This window comes from Trachemys scripta, chromosome 5 (assembly GCF_013100865.1).
Source record: "Trachemys scripta elegans isolate TJP31775 chromosome 5, CAS_Tse_1.0, whole genome shotgun sequence".
Taxonomy (NCBI): domain Eukaryota; kingdom Metazoa; phylum Chordata; order Testudines; family Emydidae; genus Trachemys; species Trachemys scripta.
The window spans coordinates 8,494,312-8,514,536 of record NC_048302.1 but is presented as its reverse complement, the minus strand read 5'-3'; the positions used below and the strand labels follow the sequence as shown (position 1 = coordinate 8,514,536).

Genomic DNA, 20,225 nt, shown 5'->3' with positions numbered 1-20,225 from the left:
CGGGCCGGGGCCGGCGGTGCTGGGCCGGGGGTGTGGGACTGGGCCGGGTTCGGCAGTGCGGGGCCGGCAGTGCTGGGCCGGGGGTGCTGGCCCAGGGCCGGGGGTGCTGGGCTGGGGGCCGGGGCCGGCAGTGCTGGGCCGGGGGCTGGGGCCGGGGGCCGGGCCGGTGCCTGCGGTGCTGGGCCGGGGGTGCTGGGCCGGGCCCGCCGGTGTGGGGCCGGCAGTGCTGGGCCGGGGGTGCTGGCCCTGAGCCGGGGGCCAGGGGTGCTGCGCCGGGGGTCGGGGCCGAGGTCGGCAGTTTCACTAGCAAATTCTCAGAAAATTCATTCTTTAGTCAGGGTTTAGTGCTGTAAATACGAGGAGGACATGCCTTAAATAGGTCAAGAGGGAACAGCTGGACACAGATTAATAGGGGAGTACAAGGAAACAAGGAGTTAATATGGTCAGCATGAAAGGCAATGACCTCAGCACAGCACAGTGAATCTCTGCTTAAGTGGAAGCAAACTCAGCCTTATCTGTGGCACTACCTCCATGCTATACAGTACGTACATTGGACTTGGAGCCACATGGACATTTTTTTCCGTGTTGCAGAAAAGTGAGTTTGTCATTTAGTTCTGCTTTACTGGTTAGAAGTATATTGATAATTTTCATGTCAGTTGCACATATGTCTATATGTTGCACTAAATGCTGATCTTATTAAAGATAAGTGGCAAAACATCAATTGACTTCAAACTACCTGTATGTGGAGGGGGAGAGGGGAGGAGACAGGCTTTCCCAGTGCTCCCGTTTCCCCAAAGAAGCCAACAACATAACTACACAGAATACACATGAATGATGATTCCACACATATCATAATTAGTAGCTGAAATTTGATTAAAGTCCCACATGGCATGTTTAGAAACAAGGGTTCCAAAAAAGGAGAAAGACCTTGTAAAACAGAAAATTGTGATGCTCTGGTGTATTTGTGGTTGTGTTAAAATTTAATACTGTGAGTATAAATTTTGGGCAGGGTTCCTGAACCTGCTTGCATGCTAGGAGCTCAGTAGGACAGCACACAATCAGGGCTTAGCAGCAGTCAGTCAGGGGGTACCCAGCGAGTTGTGCCTCTCTGTTATAGGCAGTAGCCTACGTTCTCTTCCTCTGGTTTTGGGGTTCTTATGTGCTATTGTTCTGTTTCCTAAGAAACAAATTAACGAGACATTGCGAACTTCCAACAAGAGTAGTTTGTTTTCTCCAACTTCTCTGCTTGTGTGTCACAAAACATAAAAGACACAATCTCATCAAAAACTAAATAAAATTCTGAAGCCAAATGTCCTTTAGAAACCAAAAAATGGAACCATTTCATTCTGATCAGGTTGCTCATATTGAAGCACTTCACTTTTCCTTTCCCTGGCACAGGGAGGAGCCTAAATTAGGTTTCCCTAAATCCATTACTGGAATAGGGAAGCAAAGCCTCACTAAAAGCCAAGCAGCTCAGCAGACTGGTATGAGCACAATACAGTAGAACCCTGTTTATCTGAGCCTCTATTATCCGGTTCTCCGTATTAACCCAACCACCAGAGCACACAGGAGCAGAAGTGGGCAATGTCTCCTATGGGCACTAGATGGCGCTGCAGCCTCGTACTTTCCCATTCATCCGATTAGCCGAAGTTTTGGTTAACCAATCTGGCCCTGGTCCCAATTCAATGGGATAAACGGGGTTCTGCTGACCTTGTGAGTGATCATTTGCTGCAGGTGATCTGCTGCTGGTGTTACTCCTTGTGGAAAAGTACAAATTGCAAAACTGATGGGAGGGGCCTTCTGAGGTGGTAGGGAGGGGTCCCGCTGTCACCTGCAACGTACACAGGCCCCGCAGCAGGGATGCACCTCGGGCTGTGCATATAAACAGGTTAAAAGTGCATCACAACAGGGACGCCGTTGTCAAGATGATATTCTCTGCAGAGGATTGTAAGACAGCCCGTTCCGGATCTGATGCCTGAATACCAGAGGGATATGCCTCTAGAGAGCACTGAGGTGTGTGAAGAGGTCACTGTAACTGAAGAGACAGAGGTTATGGCTGTGCTGCAAAGTCACTGGCAGGTATGATCAAGCAGGCCAGGCCTGACTCACAAAAGTTGCCTAAGATTAACACTGTGGGATCACAACCTGCACCCAGCAAAGCACCCCACAGAACTGGTACAGTGCAGCAGCAAGTTCATAAGGAGATGGCATCCCTCCCAATAAGCCCCCTCTATTGCAGGCAGGGCCGGCTCCAGGCACCAGCCCACCAAGCATGTGTGCCCCCGTTCCCACTTTCCTCCATTACCCCCTTTCCCAATGGTGGGCTCTGTCTGACCCCTCTTTCCCCCACAAGACAGGGGCACTGTGTGGCCCCCTTCTGCCATCTCCCCCTACCAGGGGCTCCGTGTGACTTCCCACACCATCAGTTCTGTATGCATGCCCATTCCCCCCAATACTCCTTCCCCATGTGCTAGGAGGGGCTCTGCTTGCTCCCCAGTTCTCCCATCCCCCAATCTCCCCTTTACCAGGAGTTGTGTGTCCTGCCTTTCCCCCTCCCATGCCAGGAGATGTGTGTATGGCCCCCTTTTCTGCATGTGCCCCATCATTGTTTCTTTTCTTTCTGACTGGAAGATAAGTTATTCAGGGTTTCAACATGTTAAACTGTATTGGGAGGCTAGGTAGAGCTGAGGTAGGAGGACTGTAGCAGTGCCGGACTCACCCCTGCGGCACCTCCTGCTGGTTGTCTTGGGAATTAGCTCTGCCAGCCTTGGAGCGCCCTCTTCAGACCGGTGATCTGCGCTACCACTGGCCCCGTGTCCCTTCCAGGACCCCAGTGGCCATTTATCTGGGGTGCTGCCTCTGGCAGTACCCCCACAGTTCTGGGTCTCCCCACTCCCAGGGGAACCCCCCACCCACTATCCCCACTTCGCCTCAGTCTTGGCTATTGCCCAGTCTCCCTCTAGCCCCCGTTCACTGGGCAGACTGCAGTATACAAGCCACTCATCACAGGCAAAGGGGTTTGGACCTGCTGCCCCTGGCTAGCCTACCCATAGGCTGCCCCCTGCAACCCAAGTGCCCCTTGGGCCTTACCCTAGGCCTGCAGCCTGGGGCTTTCCTAGGCTGGAGCTCCCCGGCTCCCTTGGCCTTTCCCCAGCCCTGCTCCTCTCTAGGCACTTAGTTAAGCTCCCTGCAGCCAGGCCCTTCTCTCCCTGAACACGGAGAGAGACTACCCCTCTTCTGGATTCCCTGGCCTTTGTAGGGCCAGCTGAGGCCTGACTGGGGCATGGCCCAGCTGACGCCGCTTCCCCAGTCAGCCCAGCTTTTAGAGCTGCAGGCCTCCCCAGGGCAGCTTTTATCATTGCAGCTCTTTCCGGGCTGATTTCAAGCCCTTCCGGGCAGGAGTGGGTGTCCACCCCGCTACAAGGACTATTAAACTGAGAGTGTTAATGGTGCTATCAGCTGGTGATTTGAGCCACAGACAACTGCTGAAGTTGTTCTGCTAAAGACATGCCAGGAGCTCCACGTCCCCCATTTCCCTCTTTGGTTTTCTGATTTCCCCCCAAATCAATAGGATTCTGCCTACTGATGCCTAGAACATTGCCTGATATTTTGGGATTGATTGGATGTGGCATTCAATAGTAACCGTATTACAGACAGAGAAATGCTGTCAAGTTGAGTGAAAGACCTCGCTAGTTCACCCAATCAGCCAAACCACAGATTAGCTCTATGAAACAGAAGCTGTGCTGGTTCTGAGATACTATAATTCCTAAATGTTTGGCAGAATTTGCAATCATATACAGAATCTGTCTTTATGGCTGAAGTGTCTTACCAAGAACTAAGAGTCCATGGGAACAAGAAAGCTTGAGACAGAAACATCTCTTTAAATCAAGCATATGTTTGAGGTTTCCATCATAACAAATTATATGCTATGTGGGGCTTTCAACAAAAAATGACTTTGTGGTTTTATTCTAATTGAAATACCATAGACTTGCAGTAACCACGTGATTTTCAAAAAACACCACTCTGTGTTCTGATGGCTATAACCCAGTATTTATCAGGATGAAATTGTGGGTATATTTACATTACAGTGATGCTTATAAATGGTTCAGGGTTTCCCACAAGCAGTTTAGCTCCAGGTTACTCAAACTCAAGGCACACAAGGGATCTTTGATATATTGTTCAAATTAAGAGCTTTAGTCTTTTGCCAAGATTTTCAAAAATAAGAGCTTCAAAAGTTAGACTCCAAAGTCCATATTTTGAACACTGAAGTAAAGAGCTGGCTTTTCAAAACTGCAGAGTGCTCAGCTGGTTTGCTGGTATAGCTCATTCCAGTCCGTCAGAGCAAAATATTGGTAAAAGCCCATGTTTGCTGGTATAACTGCGTCTATGCTGTGGGTTTTTGCCGACACAGCTCAGTCACTTGCAGGGCCGGCTCTGGCTTTTTTGCTGCCCCAAGCAAAAAAGCCTCCTGCCGCCACCCCCCCGGCAGGGAGGGCGCCGAGCCCGGCCGCGGGCCTGTTCTCCCCGACTGGCCGGAGCGCCAGGGGGAGGGTGGCGAGCCCGTCGTGGCTCCGCTGGCGGCCGGAGCGCCGGGAGGAGGGTGGCGAGCCCGCCGCGGCTCCGCTCTCCCCGGTGGCCAGAGTGCCGGGGGGAGGGCGGCAAGCCTGCTGCGGCTCCACTCTTGGGCCGGAGCGCCGCGCCGCCCCCCTCCAGATGCCGCCCCAAGCACATGATTGGTAGGCTGGTGCCTGGAGCCAGCCCTGGTCACTTGGGGATCACACACCAAGCCAATATAGCTATGCCAGCAAAAGTCTGAAGTGTAGACCTGACCCAACTCTCCCTGAAGTCACCAGCTGCTTATTAATGGGAGTTGACATGGGCTCTGATTTAGGTCCCTAAACCTGGATTTAGGAATCCAATTTTAGGCTCCCATTTTTTAAAATATTGATCATAGAAATGTAGGGCTGGAAGGGACCTTGAGAAGTCACCTAATCCAGCCCCCAACGCTGAAGCAGGGTCAAGGAAACCTCGGCCATCTCTGACAGGGGTTTGTCCAACCTGTTCTTCAAAACCTTCAGTGATGGGGATTCTTCAAGCTCTGTTCCAGAGCTTAACTAGCCTTATAGTTAGGAAGATTTCCCTAATATCCAACCTCAATCTCCCTTGCTGCAAATGAATCCCATTACTTCTCTCTCCCATCAGTTTACAGCATCTTCACCAGAAGTGCCACAGTACCGCAGCTGCATTGGTGCAGCTGTGCTGCTATAGTGTAGACATAGCCTGTGTCCTCACTGGGGCTGCACTCCCCAACATGTGTTAGTAGAACTTGTAGGGGCATATCCCACCGTGCTTTGTGCTACAGTAAACTGAGCTCCTATGATTCTTTCCTAGTGAATTGTGGGAGAACTGGTCCATCCTTCTGGGCACACAGGGGGAATTGTGGGAAGGCACTAGAGGAATATCAGCATCCTCACTGCAAAGTGGACTCATTACCGTCCTGAGTGAAAGCAGCACCCAAGCTCTAACCCACCCCCTACCTGGACCAGTTAGCCCAGGTTGAAAGCACCACCACATGCAGATGAGAGGGTTTTGTGTGTGGATGGTGGGATGGACAACAGCCGAGTAGGAGCCCTGGTTAACTCTGCGGTGAAGACAGGCTCAGTAAGATCTACAGATAGAAAGCGCTATATAAGAGCGAGGGTGGTTTGTTTTGGTTTTAAATTTGAATTAAATCTGTTCAGCTGGGCCTGTTTCAGAGCTGTGCATGAATGAAAAATGAGATCTCCCCCTACTGAAAATGGTTTGGCCTTGCAGCATGGTGCTGTGCTTCAAGGCAAAATACTGGGTTGTCACATTGTATTTTCCAACAGTCATAACTTTGCACAGTAGAAATGTTTTGTCTTTTTCTGCAAACAAGGTTATTGAAGTGAGGACATGAAGAATTTGAATCTTATTACTTGTGTGACAGATATGGCAATTTCCTACAATATCCTTAAAAGACCTGCTCGTATTAAGTCTCTGTGTTGTTATGGGCCAGGAATTGTATGCAACCTCTTTAGGGGGAAGATGTGAGACCTGGAAGTTCAAAAGACTAAACCGAAAATGTGCCATACAGGTGTAGACTTTTGGCGCAATAAGCGTTAAGTGGATTTCCTGGGGAATCCCTAGGGTGATCTTACTGCAAATTCCCCAATTCCAATTATGCAAAACCTTAGCTTTTTGAAGTTCTGACGAGAGGGTTATTATTTGCTGATTACTTGTTACAGGGGCCCCAAGCTGTATAAAGAAACAGCTGATCTGCCCAGTCTCTCTTCTGGTCATGGATCTAAGACGGATGAACTTGTAACCACAGGGAAAGCCCAGTTGTGGGTTTTGAAGGACTAAAACCTAGGCTGAAGTTGAGGGTGACCTCTGGGCTGCTTTTTTAGCATGTGTGTAGGTTCTTTTATTGTTCTGTTTTCTCTGTAATAATTTTAGCTTAATAAATATGGTTGCTTAGAAAGGGCTGGGTGGTGATTTATAACTGGTCATAGCCCTTGGAGAGAAAGCAAAGCCCAGGACCTGGCCTTTTTAGGCAGTCTGGCTTGCTGGGGATATCACAGCATAAGGCCACTGACGGGGAGAGCCACAGGAATGTTGATCCATGCCTCCCAAAAGCCTTACTAAAATCAAGGTATATCATATCTACTGCTTCCCCCGCCTCCCAATCCACTAGGTCAGTAACCCTATAGAAGGAAATTAAGGTGGTTTGGCATGATTTGTTCTTGACAAATCCATGCTGACTAGTCCTTATAACCGTACTATCCTCCAGCTGCTTATAAACTTGCTCCAGTATCTTTCCAGGTATTAAAGTTAGGCAGACTCGTCAATAATATGGCTAAATTAAATGTATACATCTGGAAACAAAGAATATAGGCCATACTTACAGGATGGGGGACTCTATCCTGGGAAGCAGTGACTCTAAAAGAGGTTTGAGAGTTATGGTGGTTAATCAGCTGTACGTGAGCTCCCAGTGTGATGCTGTGGCCAAGAGCTAATGCAGTCGTAGGATACCTAAACAGGGGAATCTCAAGTAGGAGTAGATAGATTATTTTACCTCTGTATTTCACACTGGAGTGACTGCTGCTGGAATACTCTTTCCAGTTCTGGTGCCCACAATTCAAGAAGGATGTTCGTAAATTGGAGAGGGTTCAGAGAAGAGCCACGAGAATAATTAAAGAATTAGAAAACATTTCTTATAGCGACAGACTCAAGGAGTTCAATCTATTTATCTTAACAAAGAGAAGGTTAAGGGGTGACTTGATTACTGTCTATAAATATCTACACAGGGAACAAATATTTAATAATGGGCTCTTCACAGTCTAGTAGAGAAAGGTCTAACCAGATCCAATGGCTGGAAGTTGAAGCTAGACAAATTCAGACTGGAAATAAGGGGTACATTTTTAACAGTGACGGTAATTAACCACTGGAACAATTTAGCAATGCCTGTGTTAGATTCTCCCTGACAATTTTTAAATCAAGATTGGATTATTTTTCTAAAAGATGTGGAATTATTTTGTGACAGTTCCATGGCCTGTGTTTTACAGGAAGTCAGACTAGATTAGAGGTTCTCACAGTGTGGTCCGTGGACCACCAGTGATCCGCAGGCTCTATTCAGGTGGTCTGTGGATAGTTCCCTCTAAGGTGTGCACCTGGGTGGCCGCACACAAGAGACTGAAGGGCCACCCACATAATTAGGTGCCTGGACCCCAGAGAAGACGCACATGTAAGGTGAGGTGGTGGCCTTGGGTGTGAATAGGGGGTAGGTGAGAGGAGGCAGTGGGGCGAGAAGAGGGGGTGGGGGGGATTTGGGACGTGCAGGGCTGCGGTGGCCAGAGAAAGAGGCAGCTTTCCCCAGCTCCAGGGCTGTGGCTGCCAGGGAGAGATGGCCCTCCTTCCCAGCCCCAGCTCAGGGGCTGCTGTGGTGTGGGAGAGAGGAAGAGACCCCCCTCCTTCCCAGCCCCAACCCAGGGGCTGCCATGGCAGGGGAGAGAGGGCACATTCATCACATTAGAAAGGTAAGACTACTGATATTAAAATATGAGTTTAATTAAAATATGAAGTTCATCTGAAGAAATGAGGTTTTTACCTATGAAAGCTTATGCCCAAATAAATCTGTTAGTCTTTAAGGTGCCACCAGACTCCTTGTTGTTTTTGTAGGTACAGACTAACACGGCTACCCCGATACTTAAAATATGAGTTGTGTGCTTTTATTTGTAGAACCAAAAAAGTTAATTACATTTTTTTTTATATATATAGCGCTTTTATCCAAAGCACTTTACAATAGTTAGCTAACGGTACAAACAACATTTGGAAAGACCATTAAGTGGTCTACCGAGACCCTCAGCAATTTTCAAGCAGTCCACGAAAAAAAAAGTTTGAGAACCACTGGACTAGGTTATCATAGAAGATTAAGGTTGGAAGAGACCTCAGGAGGTCATCTAGTCTAACCCCCTGCTCAAAGCAGGACCATCCCCCAACTAAATCATCCCAGTCAGGGCTTTGTCAAGCCGGGCCTTAAAAACCTCTAAGGATGGAGATTCCACCATCTCCCTAGGTAACGCATTCCAGTGCTTCACCACCCTCCTAGTGAAATAGTGTTTCCTAATATCCAACCTAGACCTCCCTCACTGCAACTTGAGACCATTTCTCCTTGTTCTGTCATCTGTCACCACTGAGAACAGCCAAGCTCCATCCTCTTTGGAACCCCCCTTCAGATAGTTGAAGGCTGCTATCAAATCCCCCCTCACTCTTCTCTTCTGCAGACTAAACAAGCCCAGTTCCCTCAGCCTCTCCTTGTAAGTCATGTGCCCCAGCCCCCTAATCATTTTTCTTGCCCTCTACTGGACTCTCTCCAATTTGTCCACATCCCTTCTGTAGTGGGGGGACCAAAACTGGATGCAATACTCCTGTTGTGGCCTCACCAGTGCCGAATAGAGGGGAATAATCACTTCCCTCGATCTGCTGGCAATGCTCCTACTAATGCAGCCCAATATGCCGTTAGCCTTCTTGGCAACAAGGGCACACTGCTGACTCATATCCAGCTTCTCATCCACTGTAATCCCCAGGTTCTACTTCTCATATCCAGCTTCTCATCCACTGTAATCACAATGGTTCCTTCTTCTCTTGAATCTATACAGAAGGAATTCCCTGGGCCAGCTAAGCTGGTTTTGTAGTCTCTTCATAGCAGTCGAGCTGCTATAAAGAGGCTGCAGCAGGCCCCAGAGTCAGGGCTTACCCCTCCAAAACCCCTATGGGGAGAGCCCTGTGGGGGGAAACAGCTCCCATTTGGCAGGTTCCATGTTGTCTCACTGAAGGAGAGTTGTGCCACATGCTGCAGGTCTGGGAAGACGGCTTTCTGAGGATAGGTCTACACCATAAAGAAAAACCCACATGTCTAGGGTCCCAGAGCTTGGCCTCCAGCCTGAGCCCGGAAGTTTACACAGCAATACAACAGCCCCTCAGCCCAAGCCCTGCGAGCTCAAATTGGCTGAGACGGGCCAGCCGTGGGTTTTTCTTTGCTGTGTAGACAAGAGTTAAGCAAACCACTGATTTTAGATGCCCCTTTCCTGCCACCAAAAGCAACATATAATGCTACTAATCACAAAACTGTGTGTGTGTGAGGGAGAGAGAAGGGGGAGAAAGAATCCTGCTTTTCTGGCCGCAGGAGGGGTGTAGAAACAGGCCCTTAAAGATAATCAGTGTTACATGTAATTAATTCAAACCAAAAAACAGTACACTGAGAAGCAGTGTAGACCAGTGGCTAGGGTACAGGACTGGGAGTTGAGACCTGAGTAATATTTCCAGTTCCGCCACAGACCTAATGTTGGGTCAGTCACTTCACCTCTCTGTGCTTGTTTCACCTCCCGCCTTTGTCTTGTCTATTTAGCCTGTAAAGCCCAGATCCTCAGAGGACATCAATGGGACAGGCACCTAAAACTCTTTGTGACAGGGACTGTCTCTTACCATGTGTTTGTCAATACCTAGCACAATGGAGCCCCGATCTCAATGAGGGCCTATAGGAATTAGTGAAATACAAATGACAACAACAAAATCGAGGGAGCAAAAACTGTTCTTTTTATTCCTTTTATCTCCCTTTACAGATCACAAGAATCTTGTCTTGGCAGGCTATCTTAAGCCAGTTAGCAGATTTCAACAAGTTGGTAAAAAGAAAACAAGACCCCCTAGATCACTGCAATTCAGTGAGAAACTGTTTAAATTTCCTGTGAAGCGGTGTTTAATTAAGTGTTCTAAATAAAGTTGGCTAGATGATAAACTCCCCTTAGGACTTTACACAGCAGTCTAACTGGATGCTATTTCGCTTTAATGAAATGTAATTATGTCTAACTGGTGTTCTTTAGCTCTTGTTCCCCATGCTATGTGGGGAATATCACTCTTCCCATGAAGCGGATACCAGTCTCTATTTCTCTTGTATAATAGCAAGCGTTGTAATTTTTATTCCGAGATGTGGTAGTTTTAACTTGTCTCAGGTTCAGAGCCTGCTGATTCAGTAGAAAGCTTTTGAAACAGGCAGTGAAGGCAGAGGGAGTCTTAACTTTTCACTGAAAAGTAAACATGTGCTTACTTAAGATGAATTTAAGTGCATGCTTAAGTGTTTTCCAAAATGCGGTCCTGGATCGAGACCGTGCCATAATCACCCAAGTCTTTGTCAGCTCCAGGCTGGATTACTGCCACGTATCCTACTTGGTGCAAAATGCAGCAGCCCACTGATAGCCTGATCTTGTGCCCACTGAAGTCAACAGCAAGGCTTCCATTGAGTTTAATGGAGCAGGCTCAGACAATGGCTTAGTTGTGCTTTATGCCAGGACCATATTACCCCAGTGCTCCCTGTTTTCTAATTCACTTCCAGTTCTAACTGAGGCCTTGGCTACACTCGGGAATTCACAGCGCTGCCGCGACAGCGCTGTGAAGCGCGAGTGTAGTCGCGTTCTCTCGCACCTCTCCGAGGGGAGTAGCTTGCAGCGCTGCGAGCGAGCGTGCAGCGCTGCAGGCTCTGATTACACTGGCGCTGTACAGCGCTGCAACTTGCTGCACTCAGGGGTGTGAAAACGCGCCCCCCCCCCCCGAGCGCAGCGAGTGCAGCTTTGTAAAGCGCCAGTGTAATCAGAGCCTGCAGCGCTGCACGCTCGCTCGCAGCGCTGCAAGCTACTCCCCTCGGAGAGGTGCGAGAGAACGCGACAGCGCTGTGAAGCGCGAGTGTAGTCGCGTTCTCTCGCACCTCTCCGAGGGGAGTAGCTTGCAGCGCTGCGAGCGAGCGTGCAGCGCTGCAGGCTCTGATTACACTGGCGCTTTACAAAGCTGCACTCGCTGCGCTCGGGGGGGGGGGGCGCGTTTTCACACCCCTGAGTGCAGCAAGTTGCAGCGCTGTACAGCGCCAGTGTAGCCAAGGCCTTAGAGAGTGAAAGCATTTAAGTGTTGGAATTTAGGTAGCTTTCTCTCTTAGTGTTTTACTCAGGCAACTGAGATGAGCTGGGATACTCGTACTAGTAAATCTGAGCTGTGTACTCTTGCCTGTTCTTGGCGGAGGCCGTATGGCTCCAGAACCTGCTTGGTCTGATACAGCACAGGTTGGCTGACTTTCCAGGAATGCTAGAGCCTTTCTGGTCAGGCAGGCTTCTTCCAAATGGATGGGTGGAGAGCTCTCTGGCTGTCTTGCTCTGCCAGGAGTCTGGGCTGCATTTCACGTAGTTACTCCTGTATTGCGCTCAAGAGCTTGTATTTAGCTAAACCATATCTTTCCGAAAGGCATCAAGTCTTGACTTGAAGATATGGAGAATCTGCTACTTCCAATGGTTAATCACATCTCACCATTAACACTTTCTGCTTTATTTCTAATGTGAATTTGTCTTGCTTCAGCTTCCAGCCATTGTTTCTTGTTCTGCCTTTCTCTACTAGATTAAAGAGCCCCTTTGTACCTGGTATTTTCTCCCTGTGAAGATACTTATACACTGTAATTAAATCACCTGTCAATCTTTTGAATGAGCTAAACTGATTTGGTTCTTTAAGTCTCTTACTGTAAGGTCTGTTCTCTAGCTCTCAAATCACTTGTGGGGCTCTTTTCTGTGCTCTCTCCAATTTTTCAACAGCTTTTTTAAAATGTGCACACCAGAACTGGACGTATTTCAATATCTGGCTCACCCATGCTATATACATAAGTAAAAGCTCCTCCCAACTCCCCATTTATATGCCCATGTATCACATTAGCTGTTTTTGCCACAGCATTGCACTGGGAGCTCATGTTGTTGCTTGTTCAGTATGACCCCTAATTTTTTGTAGAATTACTGTTTTCCAGAGTTTATTCCTCCATTTTGTAAGTACGACCTTGTATTTGGTTGTACTAAAATATCTCTCTGTATAATTGCCCTATCCTCAGCATATGTTACCATTCCACCAATCTGTGTCATTCTGCAAATATTATTAGCAGTGATTTTATATTTACTTCCAAATAATTGATACAAGTGTTGCATAGTCAGTCCTAGAACCAATACCGATGGAACCACTCTAAAAACACACCCATTCACTGGTGATTCTCCATTGACTACTTTGAGATCTGTCAGTTAGTTCTTAAACCATTTAACATGTGCTTTATTGTTGTATAGTTCTAATTTTTAATGAGAATGCCATGCAGTACTAAGTCAAATGCCTTACAGAAGTTTAAGTAGTTTACATCTATGCATTTACCTTTATCTATGTCAACCAAACTTGTAATCTCATGAAAGAATGAAATCGGGTTTGTTTGACCAGACCTATCTTCTATTTTTTTCCTTGTGAGGCTATAATTTACTGTTTAGATAGTAGTATTTAAAACACTATTTTAAAAACACCTAATAAAATTTAGGTTTCAAAATGCTGTAAAAAGGACACAAAAATTGCAGTGATCAATGACCTAAGCTAACAGCATTACACAATGTGTATTTTACACCAGAGCACTGAAGTTAAGAAGGTTTAAATTCCAGGTGAACCAATGTTAATTAAATGTTTGCTAAGTGGTAAATCCCCTCTGTGGTTACACAACACCCTAACTGCATGCTATTATGTTTCAATGAAATATAATGATGCCTCACTGCCTGGGGTTCTTTAACTCTTGTTTCCCGTGCTATGTGGTGGAGCTATTCAGTCCCATGCGGCAAAGGCCAAAATGTTTGTTTTTTATAAGGATTGGGTTTGTAATTTTTATTCTGATACAGCAAAGTCTGCTATGTGTGATACTCTTCAGGAGCGACATTCCTGCTGACTCATGATTATTGGCGTTTGAAGCCCCAGTTCCTGGAGGCCTGTGATAATCATACAAATGTTAGGCAGGAAGGACCACAAGAAACCATCTAATGCAGCCCCCAGGCTGAGGCAGGACGCGCTACACCGACCCAGCCCGCCCCTAACAGGCGTTGCTCTGGCCGAACCGGCGCTTCACAACCTCGCCTAGGGACGCCCCTGCCCGGGCCTAGCGCGGTCTGACGGGGGTCCGGGAAAGTCAGGCGCCGAAGCCCCCCGCAGGGCTGGGCCCGGGGAGCCCGTTGCGGGGCCGAGCGAGCCCAGGGCTGCTCCCCAGCGCCAACCGCGAGCGGCGCAACCCCGCCCCCCAGCCCGGCCTAGGCGGGGCTCACGGGCCTGGGCGGGGCCGCCGTGGACCCCGCCTTCTCTGCAGCCCCGCCCCCGGAAGTGACCTCTGAACCCGTGACCTCACGTCCGGCGTGCCGTGTGGTGCGTCCCCGCACAGCTTTCCGCCCCGGCGCTTTATGGCCGCGGCGGGGCCCGGCGTCATGAGCGACAGCGACGCCCTCGACTACTCGGTGCACGAGGCCTGGAACGAGGCCACCAACGTCTACCTGCTGGTGGTGCTGGCCAGCCTGGCGCTGCTGGTCTACGCCCGCCGGTGAGGGGCCCCGCGCCGAGCCGCGCCGCCCCCCGGGCACCTGGTTCTCCTCGGGGAGCCCCGGGCCGAGCCCCGGGCACCTGGTCCTCCTCGGGGAGCCCCGGGCCGAGCCCCGGGCACCTGGTCCTGCTCGGGGAGCCCCGGGCCGAGCCCCGGGCACCTGGTCCTCCTCGGGGAGCCCCGGGCCAAAACAACATTTACAATTGTGCCTGATTTATTTGTCAGACAAACCCCCCTAGTCACGCCCCCAGATTTAACGAGTTGGGTCCATGGCTGTCAGAATACGGCCTGCGAGTGTGTTGTGCCACACGACAGACAGCAACAGAGTCAGGACATTGCTTGGCAAATCGAGTCCTGCCTAGGCATAACAATGCGGCACTGGCAGTAATAATTCATTTAGTCTGCAATAGGGAAATCTATTTCCTGCCCCCCTCAAGCAGGGCAAAGTCTGTGGGGAGCCGGGGTAATGGAGCAGCTCAGGGAGAGGAAAGGAGCCAGGGAGTAAACCTGGAGGGTTGTTGGATGTGGGTGGGAGAAGCATGGAACAGTATTTTTTAAGAGGGGGAAGGATTGTTGGGGAGCATCGACCCAGGCTGACCCCTAGCCTCTCCCATTCAGTCATGCATATCTGCCCCTTTCCCCATGCATCCCTGCAGCCCCCAGCTCAATGCTGTCACCTCTCTAGCTCCTGTGCCCCAGTCTGTCCCCCCACCCTCCCACTAGCCCTTCTGAACCTACGTGCGCTGTAAACTGCGTGGCTGCGTAGCAGGCTCTCAAGGGCCACACAGGCAGGTGGGGAGAGGTGCCCCTCCCCCAGCCCAGGCCCACCAGAGCTGCGGAGGAGAGGAACCCCGGGCCAGGCCCGCCAGAGCTGCTGCGGAGAGGAGCCCCTCACCTGGTCCTGAGCTGCTGCGGCAAGAGAGGGGTACTGGGAGGGGGTACTCTCTCCCCACTGCAGACCCAGGGCAGTTTGCACCCCAAACCCCTCATCCCTGGCCCCACCCTAGAGCCTACACCCCAACCCTCTGCTCCAGCCCTGAGTCCCCTCCCCCTGCATCCCAACCCTCTGCCCCAGTCCTGAGCCCCATCCCACACTATGGGCCCCTCGGCCCCATTCCCACCACATGAAATTTGTTGTGCTCAAGGTAGTCTTTTAATACTTAGCTTGTAAATAAAGACCCGGGAAGATACTCCTTTTTAAATACTTGGAAATGTTGTGTTGCAGGTTATTTAATATTCCTTTCTATATTTTAGGAATAAAAGGAAGATCATGCGAATATTCACAGTGCCTCCTACAGCAGAGGCACCGTCAGAGCCAAACTTTTACGACAGTATGAAAAAAATCCGCTTACGACAACAATTAGAGATGTATTCTCTCGGTAAGATTGTGCTCTCACCTCTGCGATGTTCAGATTCCTGAACAGTCAAAGAAAGATGCATGTTTTAAAATAGAGTAAATATTTGGACACTGTAGCTCTTTGTATCACAAGTAGAACAAAATTTTACACTGAGGGCGCCCTGAGCTATTTTGTGCAAGGTTCTACGTTGTCGGAAACTAACAATTATGGAAAATCTAAGGGCCTAGTTCTGTCCTCACACGTGCAACTCTCATGTAAGGCTTTGATCCTGAAATATGGTAACTTCAATAGGGCTCTATGCAAATTCACCATGTGCAGCACATTGCAGAATCAGGCTCCTACTGTATGGTTATTTTAGTTGTCAACAATTAATCTAATATGGCAACTAGAAATAGCTCTTAAGGCCAGAAGGGACCATTATGATCATCTAGTCTGACCTCCAAATACTAACGTGCAGCAGAAGTATTTATAACTGCAAAGAGCTCAAGGTGGGATTTTCATAGGCTCTCAGCATTGGCCTAACTTTGCTTCCATGGAAGTTTTATTATTGTATGTGTATTATTTATGTGTACCAACAGTTCCCAATTCTTTATTACAATACCAACTGTATCTGGTGTTGGGCAACTCTTCATTGGCATGTAGCTGTCAGAGCTGCACCAGCCACCCCCACATTGACATAGGAGACAGTGTGGCAGAGCAGAGCTCCAAGGCCCATCTCAGGCACACCCTCAGAATCTCAACAAGCTCCCTGATGGCATCCCCCTACCCCAATGAACAATAACCATACACAGTTGTGGAAGGGTAGATGACCAAGAAAAATCTAGTGTTTTTGAGTCCTGGTGTCCAAAAGGTGGTTTCAATTCTAAAATCAAGCCACCATCTAATCTATGAATGAGCATGGAAGGACAGGATCACATCTCCCATACCCTACTGTCCTTCTGGTGTGGAATTTTTAGTGTCCCACAAACTAAGAATACAAGAATGGTCATACTAGGTCAGACCAATGGCCCATCTAGCCCAGTATCCTGTGGCCAATACCAGATGCTTCAGAGGAAATGAACAGATCAGGGCAGTTATCGCGTGATCCATCCCTTGTTATTCACTCCCAGCTTCTAGCAGTTAGAGGCTTAGGACACCCAGAGTATGTGTTTGCAAGCCTGATCATCTTGGCTAATGGCCATTGATGGGCCTACGTGATGAGTTACTTTCTTGGCAAGGAACAACAAGATTGCAGACTGGCTTAACTGATCTTTGTGGAGAACTCACTCACTGACAGATGGCTCCTAAACTGAGTGGGTGGGTCAGTATCTGTCATGTTCTCTGGTTAATGGGTTCCTATGCTCCTCTGAGTACTTACCTTTTAGAAGTTTTTGGTTTCTAGAAAACTCTTCAGCACTTTCTGGTGGTGGTATACCTTTACTTACATACTGCAGGGTTGATACTGCTCCCCTTCCTTCCCCCGCTTAGCTGGAGAATGATGGGCTATTTCCACAGGAGATGTGGGATATTTATGAAGATGGTTCTAGGAGTGGTTTATGTACTCCAAATTGGTGCTGGAAAACTGCAATTGGCAGTTTTAACTTTTTTGTTCATTGATCCTTTGGGTGCTATTTTTCTCTTTCTGTGGAGACCTCTTTGAACTTTGTAGCCTCCAAGAGGGGGATTATTTTACAACTGTTGCTATAGGTGGGGTGGGTGGAATTCTTTTCATAAGGTACAAGTTGTAATAGATCCTTGTCACCTTCCAGCTGCTTTCCCTGCAGAGTTGGAGATAAGTTTGATATGTTGATACTCCAAACTTCCATGGCAGCTAGAAGCGTCAGGGAGCCCACTACACTGGGAGCTAGCATCCTTCAAAACTCTTCAGGTACGGGAGTTTTCAGCTGGTTTTAGACTGGAAGCACAAAACCCAAATGTGTGCATCTATTACAGTGTATACCTTCTGAAAAGGATTGTTAGAAGAAAGTAAGTTTCTTTTAGGTTCTTCTCACCAGGCCCACAATGGCCATATAGCGCTTATGCATTAATTTATATTTTTAAATACCATCTACAATAATAAAATATACCATATGTATGCAAGCGTATAGCTAGAGTTGCTGGGGGAGCCATAACTTTGCATTGTTTCCTTACAACTTCTAAGTATATATAAATTAGCAGCATAGGTTTTGCCAGGACTGTCTCAGTGGGTCAATGGCAGTAAGTCTGAGCAATGTCATCACAGGAGGCGGTCCCTGAAAGGCGTATCCATTTGGGGAGAAGTCTTAGGGGAGAAATTTGACTAAAGGTATTGAGCCATTGCGGATCTGCACTCACCTATTGGAGTGGTTCAGAAGCAGCCTTCATTCTGCTGTGTACAGCTGTTGCTAACTTCTGCTTTCAAATCACTGCCAAATAATGCGACTTCTGCTCACTGGCAACTGGATACCTCAGCAGAGTGGAATAGATACAGTTTCTTACCACTATGAGTTTTGCTAGTACTTTCATTGCCTTTGAAGATATAGAGGTAATTGTTTAGAAAAATTTAGGGAGATCCTCTCCCCTTTCTGTCCACATTTCTGACTGAAAGATTTCAGGATGTATCCCAGATGTTTCCCTTCCCATCTAGGATGACAACTCTCCTTTCCATCTCCCCTGTCTTTCATTAGGATGTCTTAAGTCTACCCTCTGGGTTTCCAGAACATGTGAGCTGGATTGAGTGTCCAACTCTCCCACCCCTTCTGAAGTTATGAGCTGTCTTTATAAATAGTTTATCTCAGGCTGAGATACTTTGCTTCATGGTCACAATTGGCATATTAGAAGCTGCTTAATGCATTAAGTACTTGGTCCTGCTAGTGAAGGCAGGAGGCTGGACTTGATGACCTTTCAAGGTCCCTTCCAGTTCTAGGAGATAGGATATCTCCATAAATTTAATTTAATTTTTTTTTAATTTAAATCAAGTTTATTACCCAGGTAGTTTCCACTGGGTAATAAACTTGGCTAATCCTTTTTTTCTTAGTAGTCTCTAGAGCTTTTTAGCCACAGAGAGTGGGACGATATTCTAACTAATTAGAATCTTTTACAAGTTGTAATAGATTCATTCATGCCCACACAACCTTCCCAGCAGTGTTGTGTATATATATTTGCATCCTTTACTGTTGCCTTCAATTAAAAAATAACAAATGGTGGCATTAAGGGTTGTTACACCCTGTCAGTTTAAGTAGAACATAACATCTGATTTTTGTTGAGTAGTTACTGCCTCTAAATTTAATGAATTGGACATTTTGTGAAATCAGTGGTTTTCCTTCAATGAAACATTTATTTAAATTACAGACCAAGACTGGTCTCATACCAGAGCTACTCTTCCTATTAAACCCACCTTCCCAGTGATCACCATGCCTTTATGGAGTATAAGGGATTACATAATTTAATTATGTTTTAACTCTTTTCCAGCAAGGAAGTATGACCAGCAGCCGCCACCGAAACAGACTGACAGCGTACAGCTCTCAATGGAATGAAGTCTCAAATTGTGGGAACTCAAGCAATTTTTACAGTGCTGATAATGACAGGAGAGTTGGTATGGAGTCATTTTCAAAGGAACTTTAATGGCGTATGTTTTTAAAAAAAACTCTCCTATATATTTCTTGGAAACGTTTCTTTGGGCCTGTTTAGGTACTTACTGAACATCTATTGATTCTTTAAAAATGAAAGCACCTAATACATTCCAGTCTTGCTCAAAGAAACACTTGAGGGAAGATGGCTGTAGTCCATACTAAAGAGATGTTCAAAATGTTCCAGTGGTTTCCACTGTTGCCAATACTTTGGTGAGCAGCTCCTTTGCTGAACAGAGGTATTTTTGCAACATGGCAATAGAGGACGTTGAGGTTATTGGGTAAGTTTCTACTGTCTGTCTCCTCAGGATGGGTTCTTAGGGGAACAAATGGAAGAGTCATGCAGTGCCTGTGTGCCTGAACGTTGCCAAGTTTTATGTCTCATTTGAACATCATTGGTTTCTGCTGTCAGGGACCACAGAACAGAACATTTATAATACATGTAAATTCACAGCTGAAGTGAATAGCTCTTGAGAGCCAGAAATGTATATCATTGGCCTTATTGGAGGAAAAAAATGAAATTTTCATCTGTACAGAGAGAATAATTATAGTATTGTACCTTCCATGCTGAAGCTTTAATGAAAGCTAAGATCAGGAGGGTAGTACATAAGTCTTGTTTGCTAAAGGACTGTATATTGTAATGCTGTAGCGAAGATTATTAAAATTAGAGAGGACTCCAATAAACCAGCCAACTAAGTGAGGTCTCTCCCTGGCTAGCTGGAGCACTTGATTGCCTGTTCTTTTCATTCCCTCTGAAGCACCTGGGATTGGCCACTGTTGGAAGATGGACCATTGGTCTGATCCAGTATGGCCATTCTTATGTCCTCCCCCAGTCCCAGGGGCAGTTATCAGCCAGTGCAAACTGGTGAGTCTCTTAGGATCAGATTAGGACAGAAAATCTGACTTGTATCCTTTAAAATGCCACAGTAGAGCTGTGCAGATGGAGAAATAATACATATGGAGCAACAGAGGAAGGAAAGGCTGATTCTGACAGGAAAAATGCAGCCTAATACATCTGTAAAATAATATTCAGTGGGAGGGGAAGTTAAACTTGTAAACATGTTGGATATCAGAGAAATTAGAGATTGAAGAAACCTATTAGGTTATTTATATCTGTCCTGCTAGTGAAGGATTGTATTTACACTCAAGTTTCTACTTGTAAATTTCAAGTGGTGGATCTTCCTTTGGAAGATTAATCAATAGTAGATCTCAAGTTGGGAAGTTGCCCCTGATTTTCAGCCTTAATTTCCCCTTCTTAAAGTGCTCTTGGGTTGTGAAATGCTGTTTTTTTGTATTGTATTTTAATGTGTTTAATGGCATTTAATAGTAAAATACACGTTGAACTGA

At 47.3% G+C, this 20,225-nt stretch overlaps 1 protein-coding gene across 2 annotated transcripts; it reads left to right on the top strand.

The window, feature by feature from the left end:
• Window positions 1-13,760: 13,760 nt before the first annotated feature.
• SMIM19 (small integral membrane protein 19) lies at window positions 13,761-20,225 on the top strand. Of its 2 annotated transcripts, XR_004645980.1 has the most exons (4): window positions 13,761-13,933; window positions 15,188-15,312; window positions 17,040-17,158; window positions 18,721-20,225. XR_004645980.1 is itself a non-coding variant. In XM_034772631.1 (3 exons), exons 1-3 carry the CDS (start codon window positions 13,797-13,799, stop codon window positions 18,783-18,785), a joined length of 327 nt encoding a protein of 108 aa, XP_034628522.1. In that variant the 5' UTR covers window positions 13,761-13,796; the 3' UTR covers window positions 18,786-20,225. The 2 variants fall into 2 exon arrangements, 1 of the variants encoding a protein (XP_034628522.1); XM_034772631.1 differs by lacking the exon at window positions 17,040-17,158.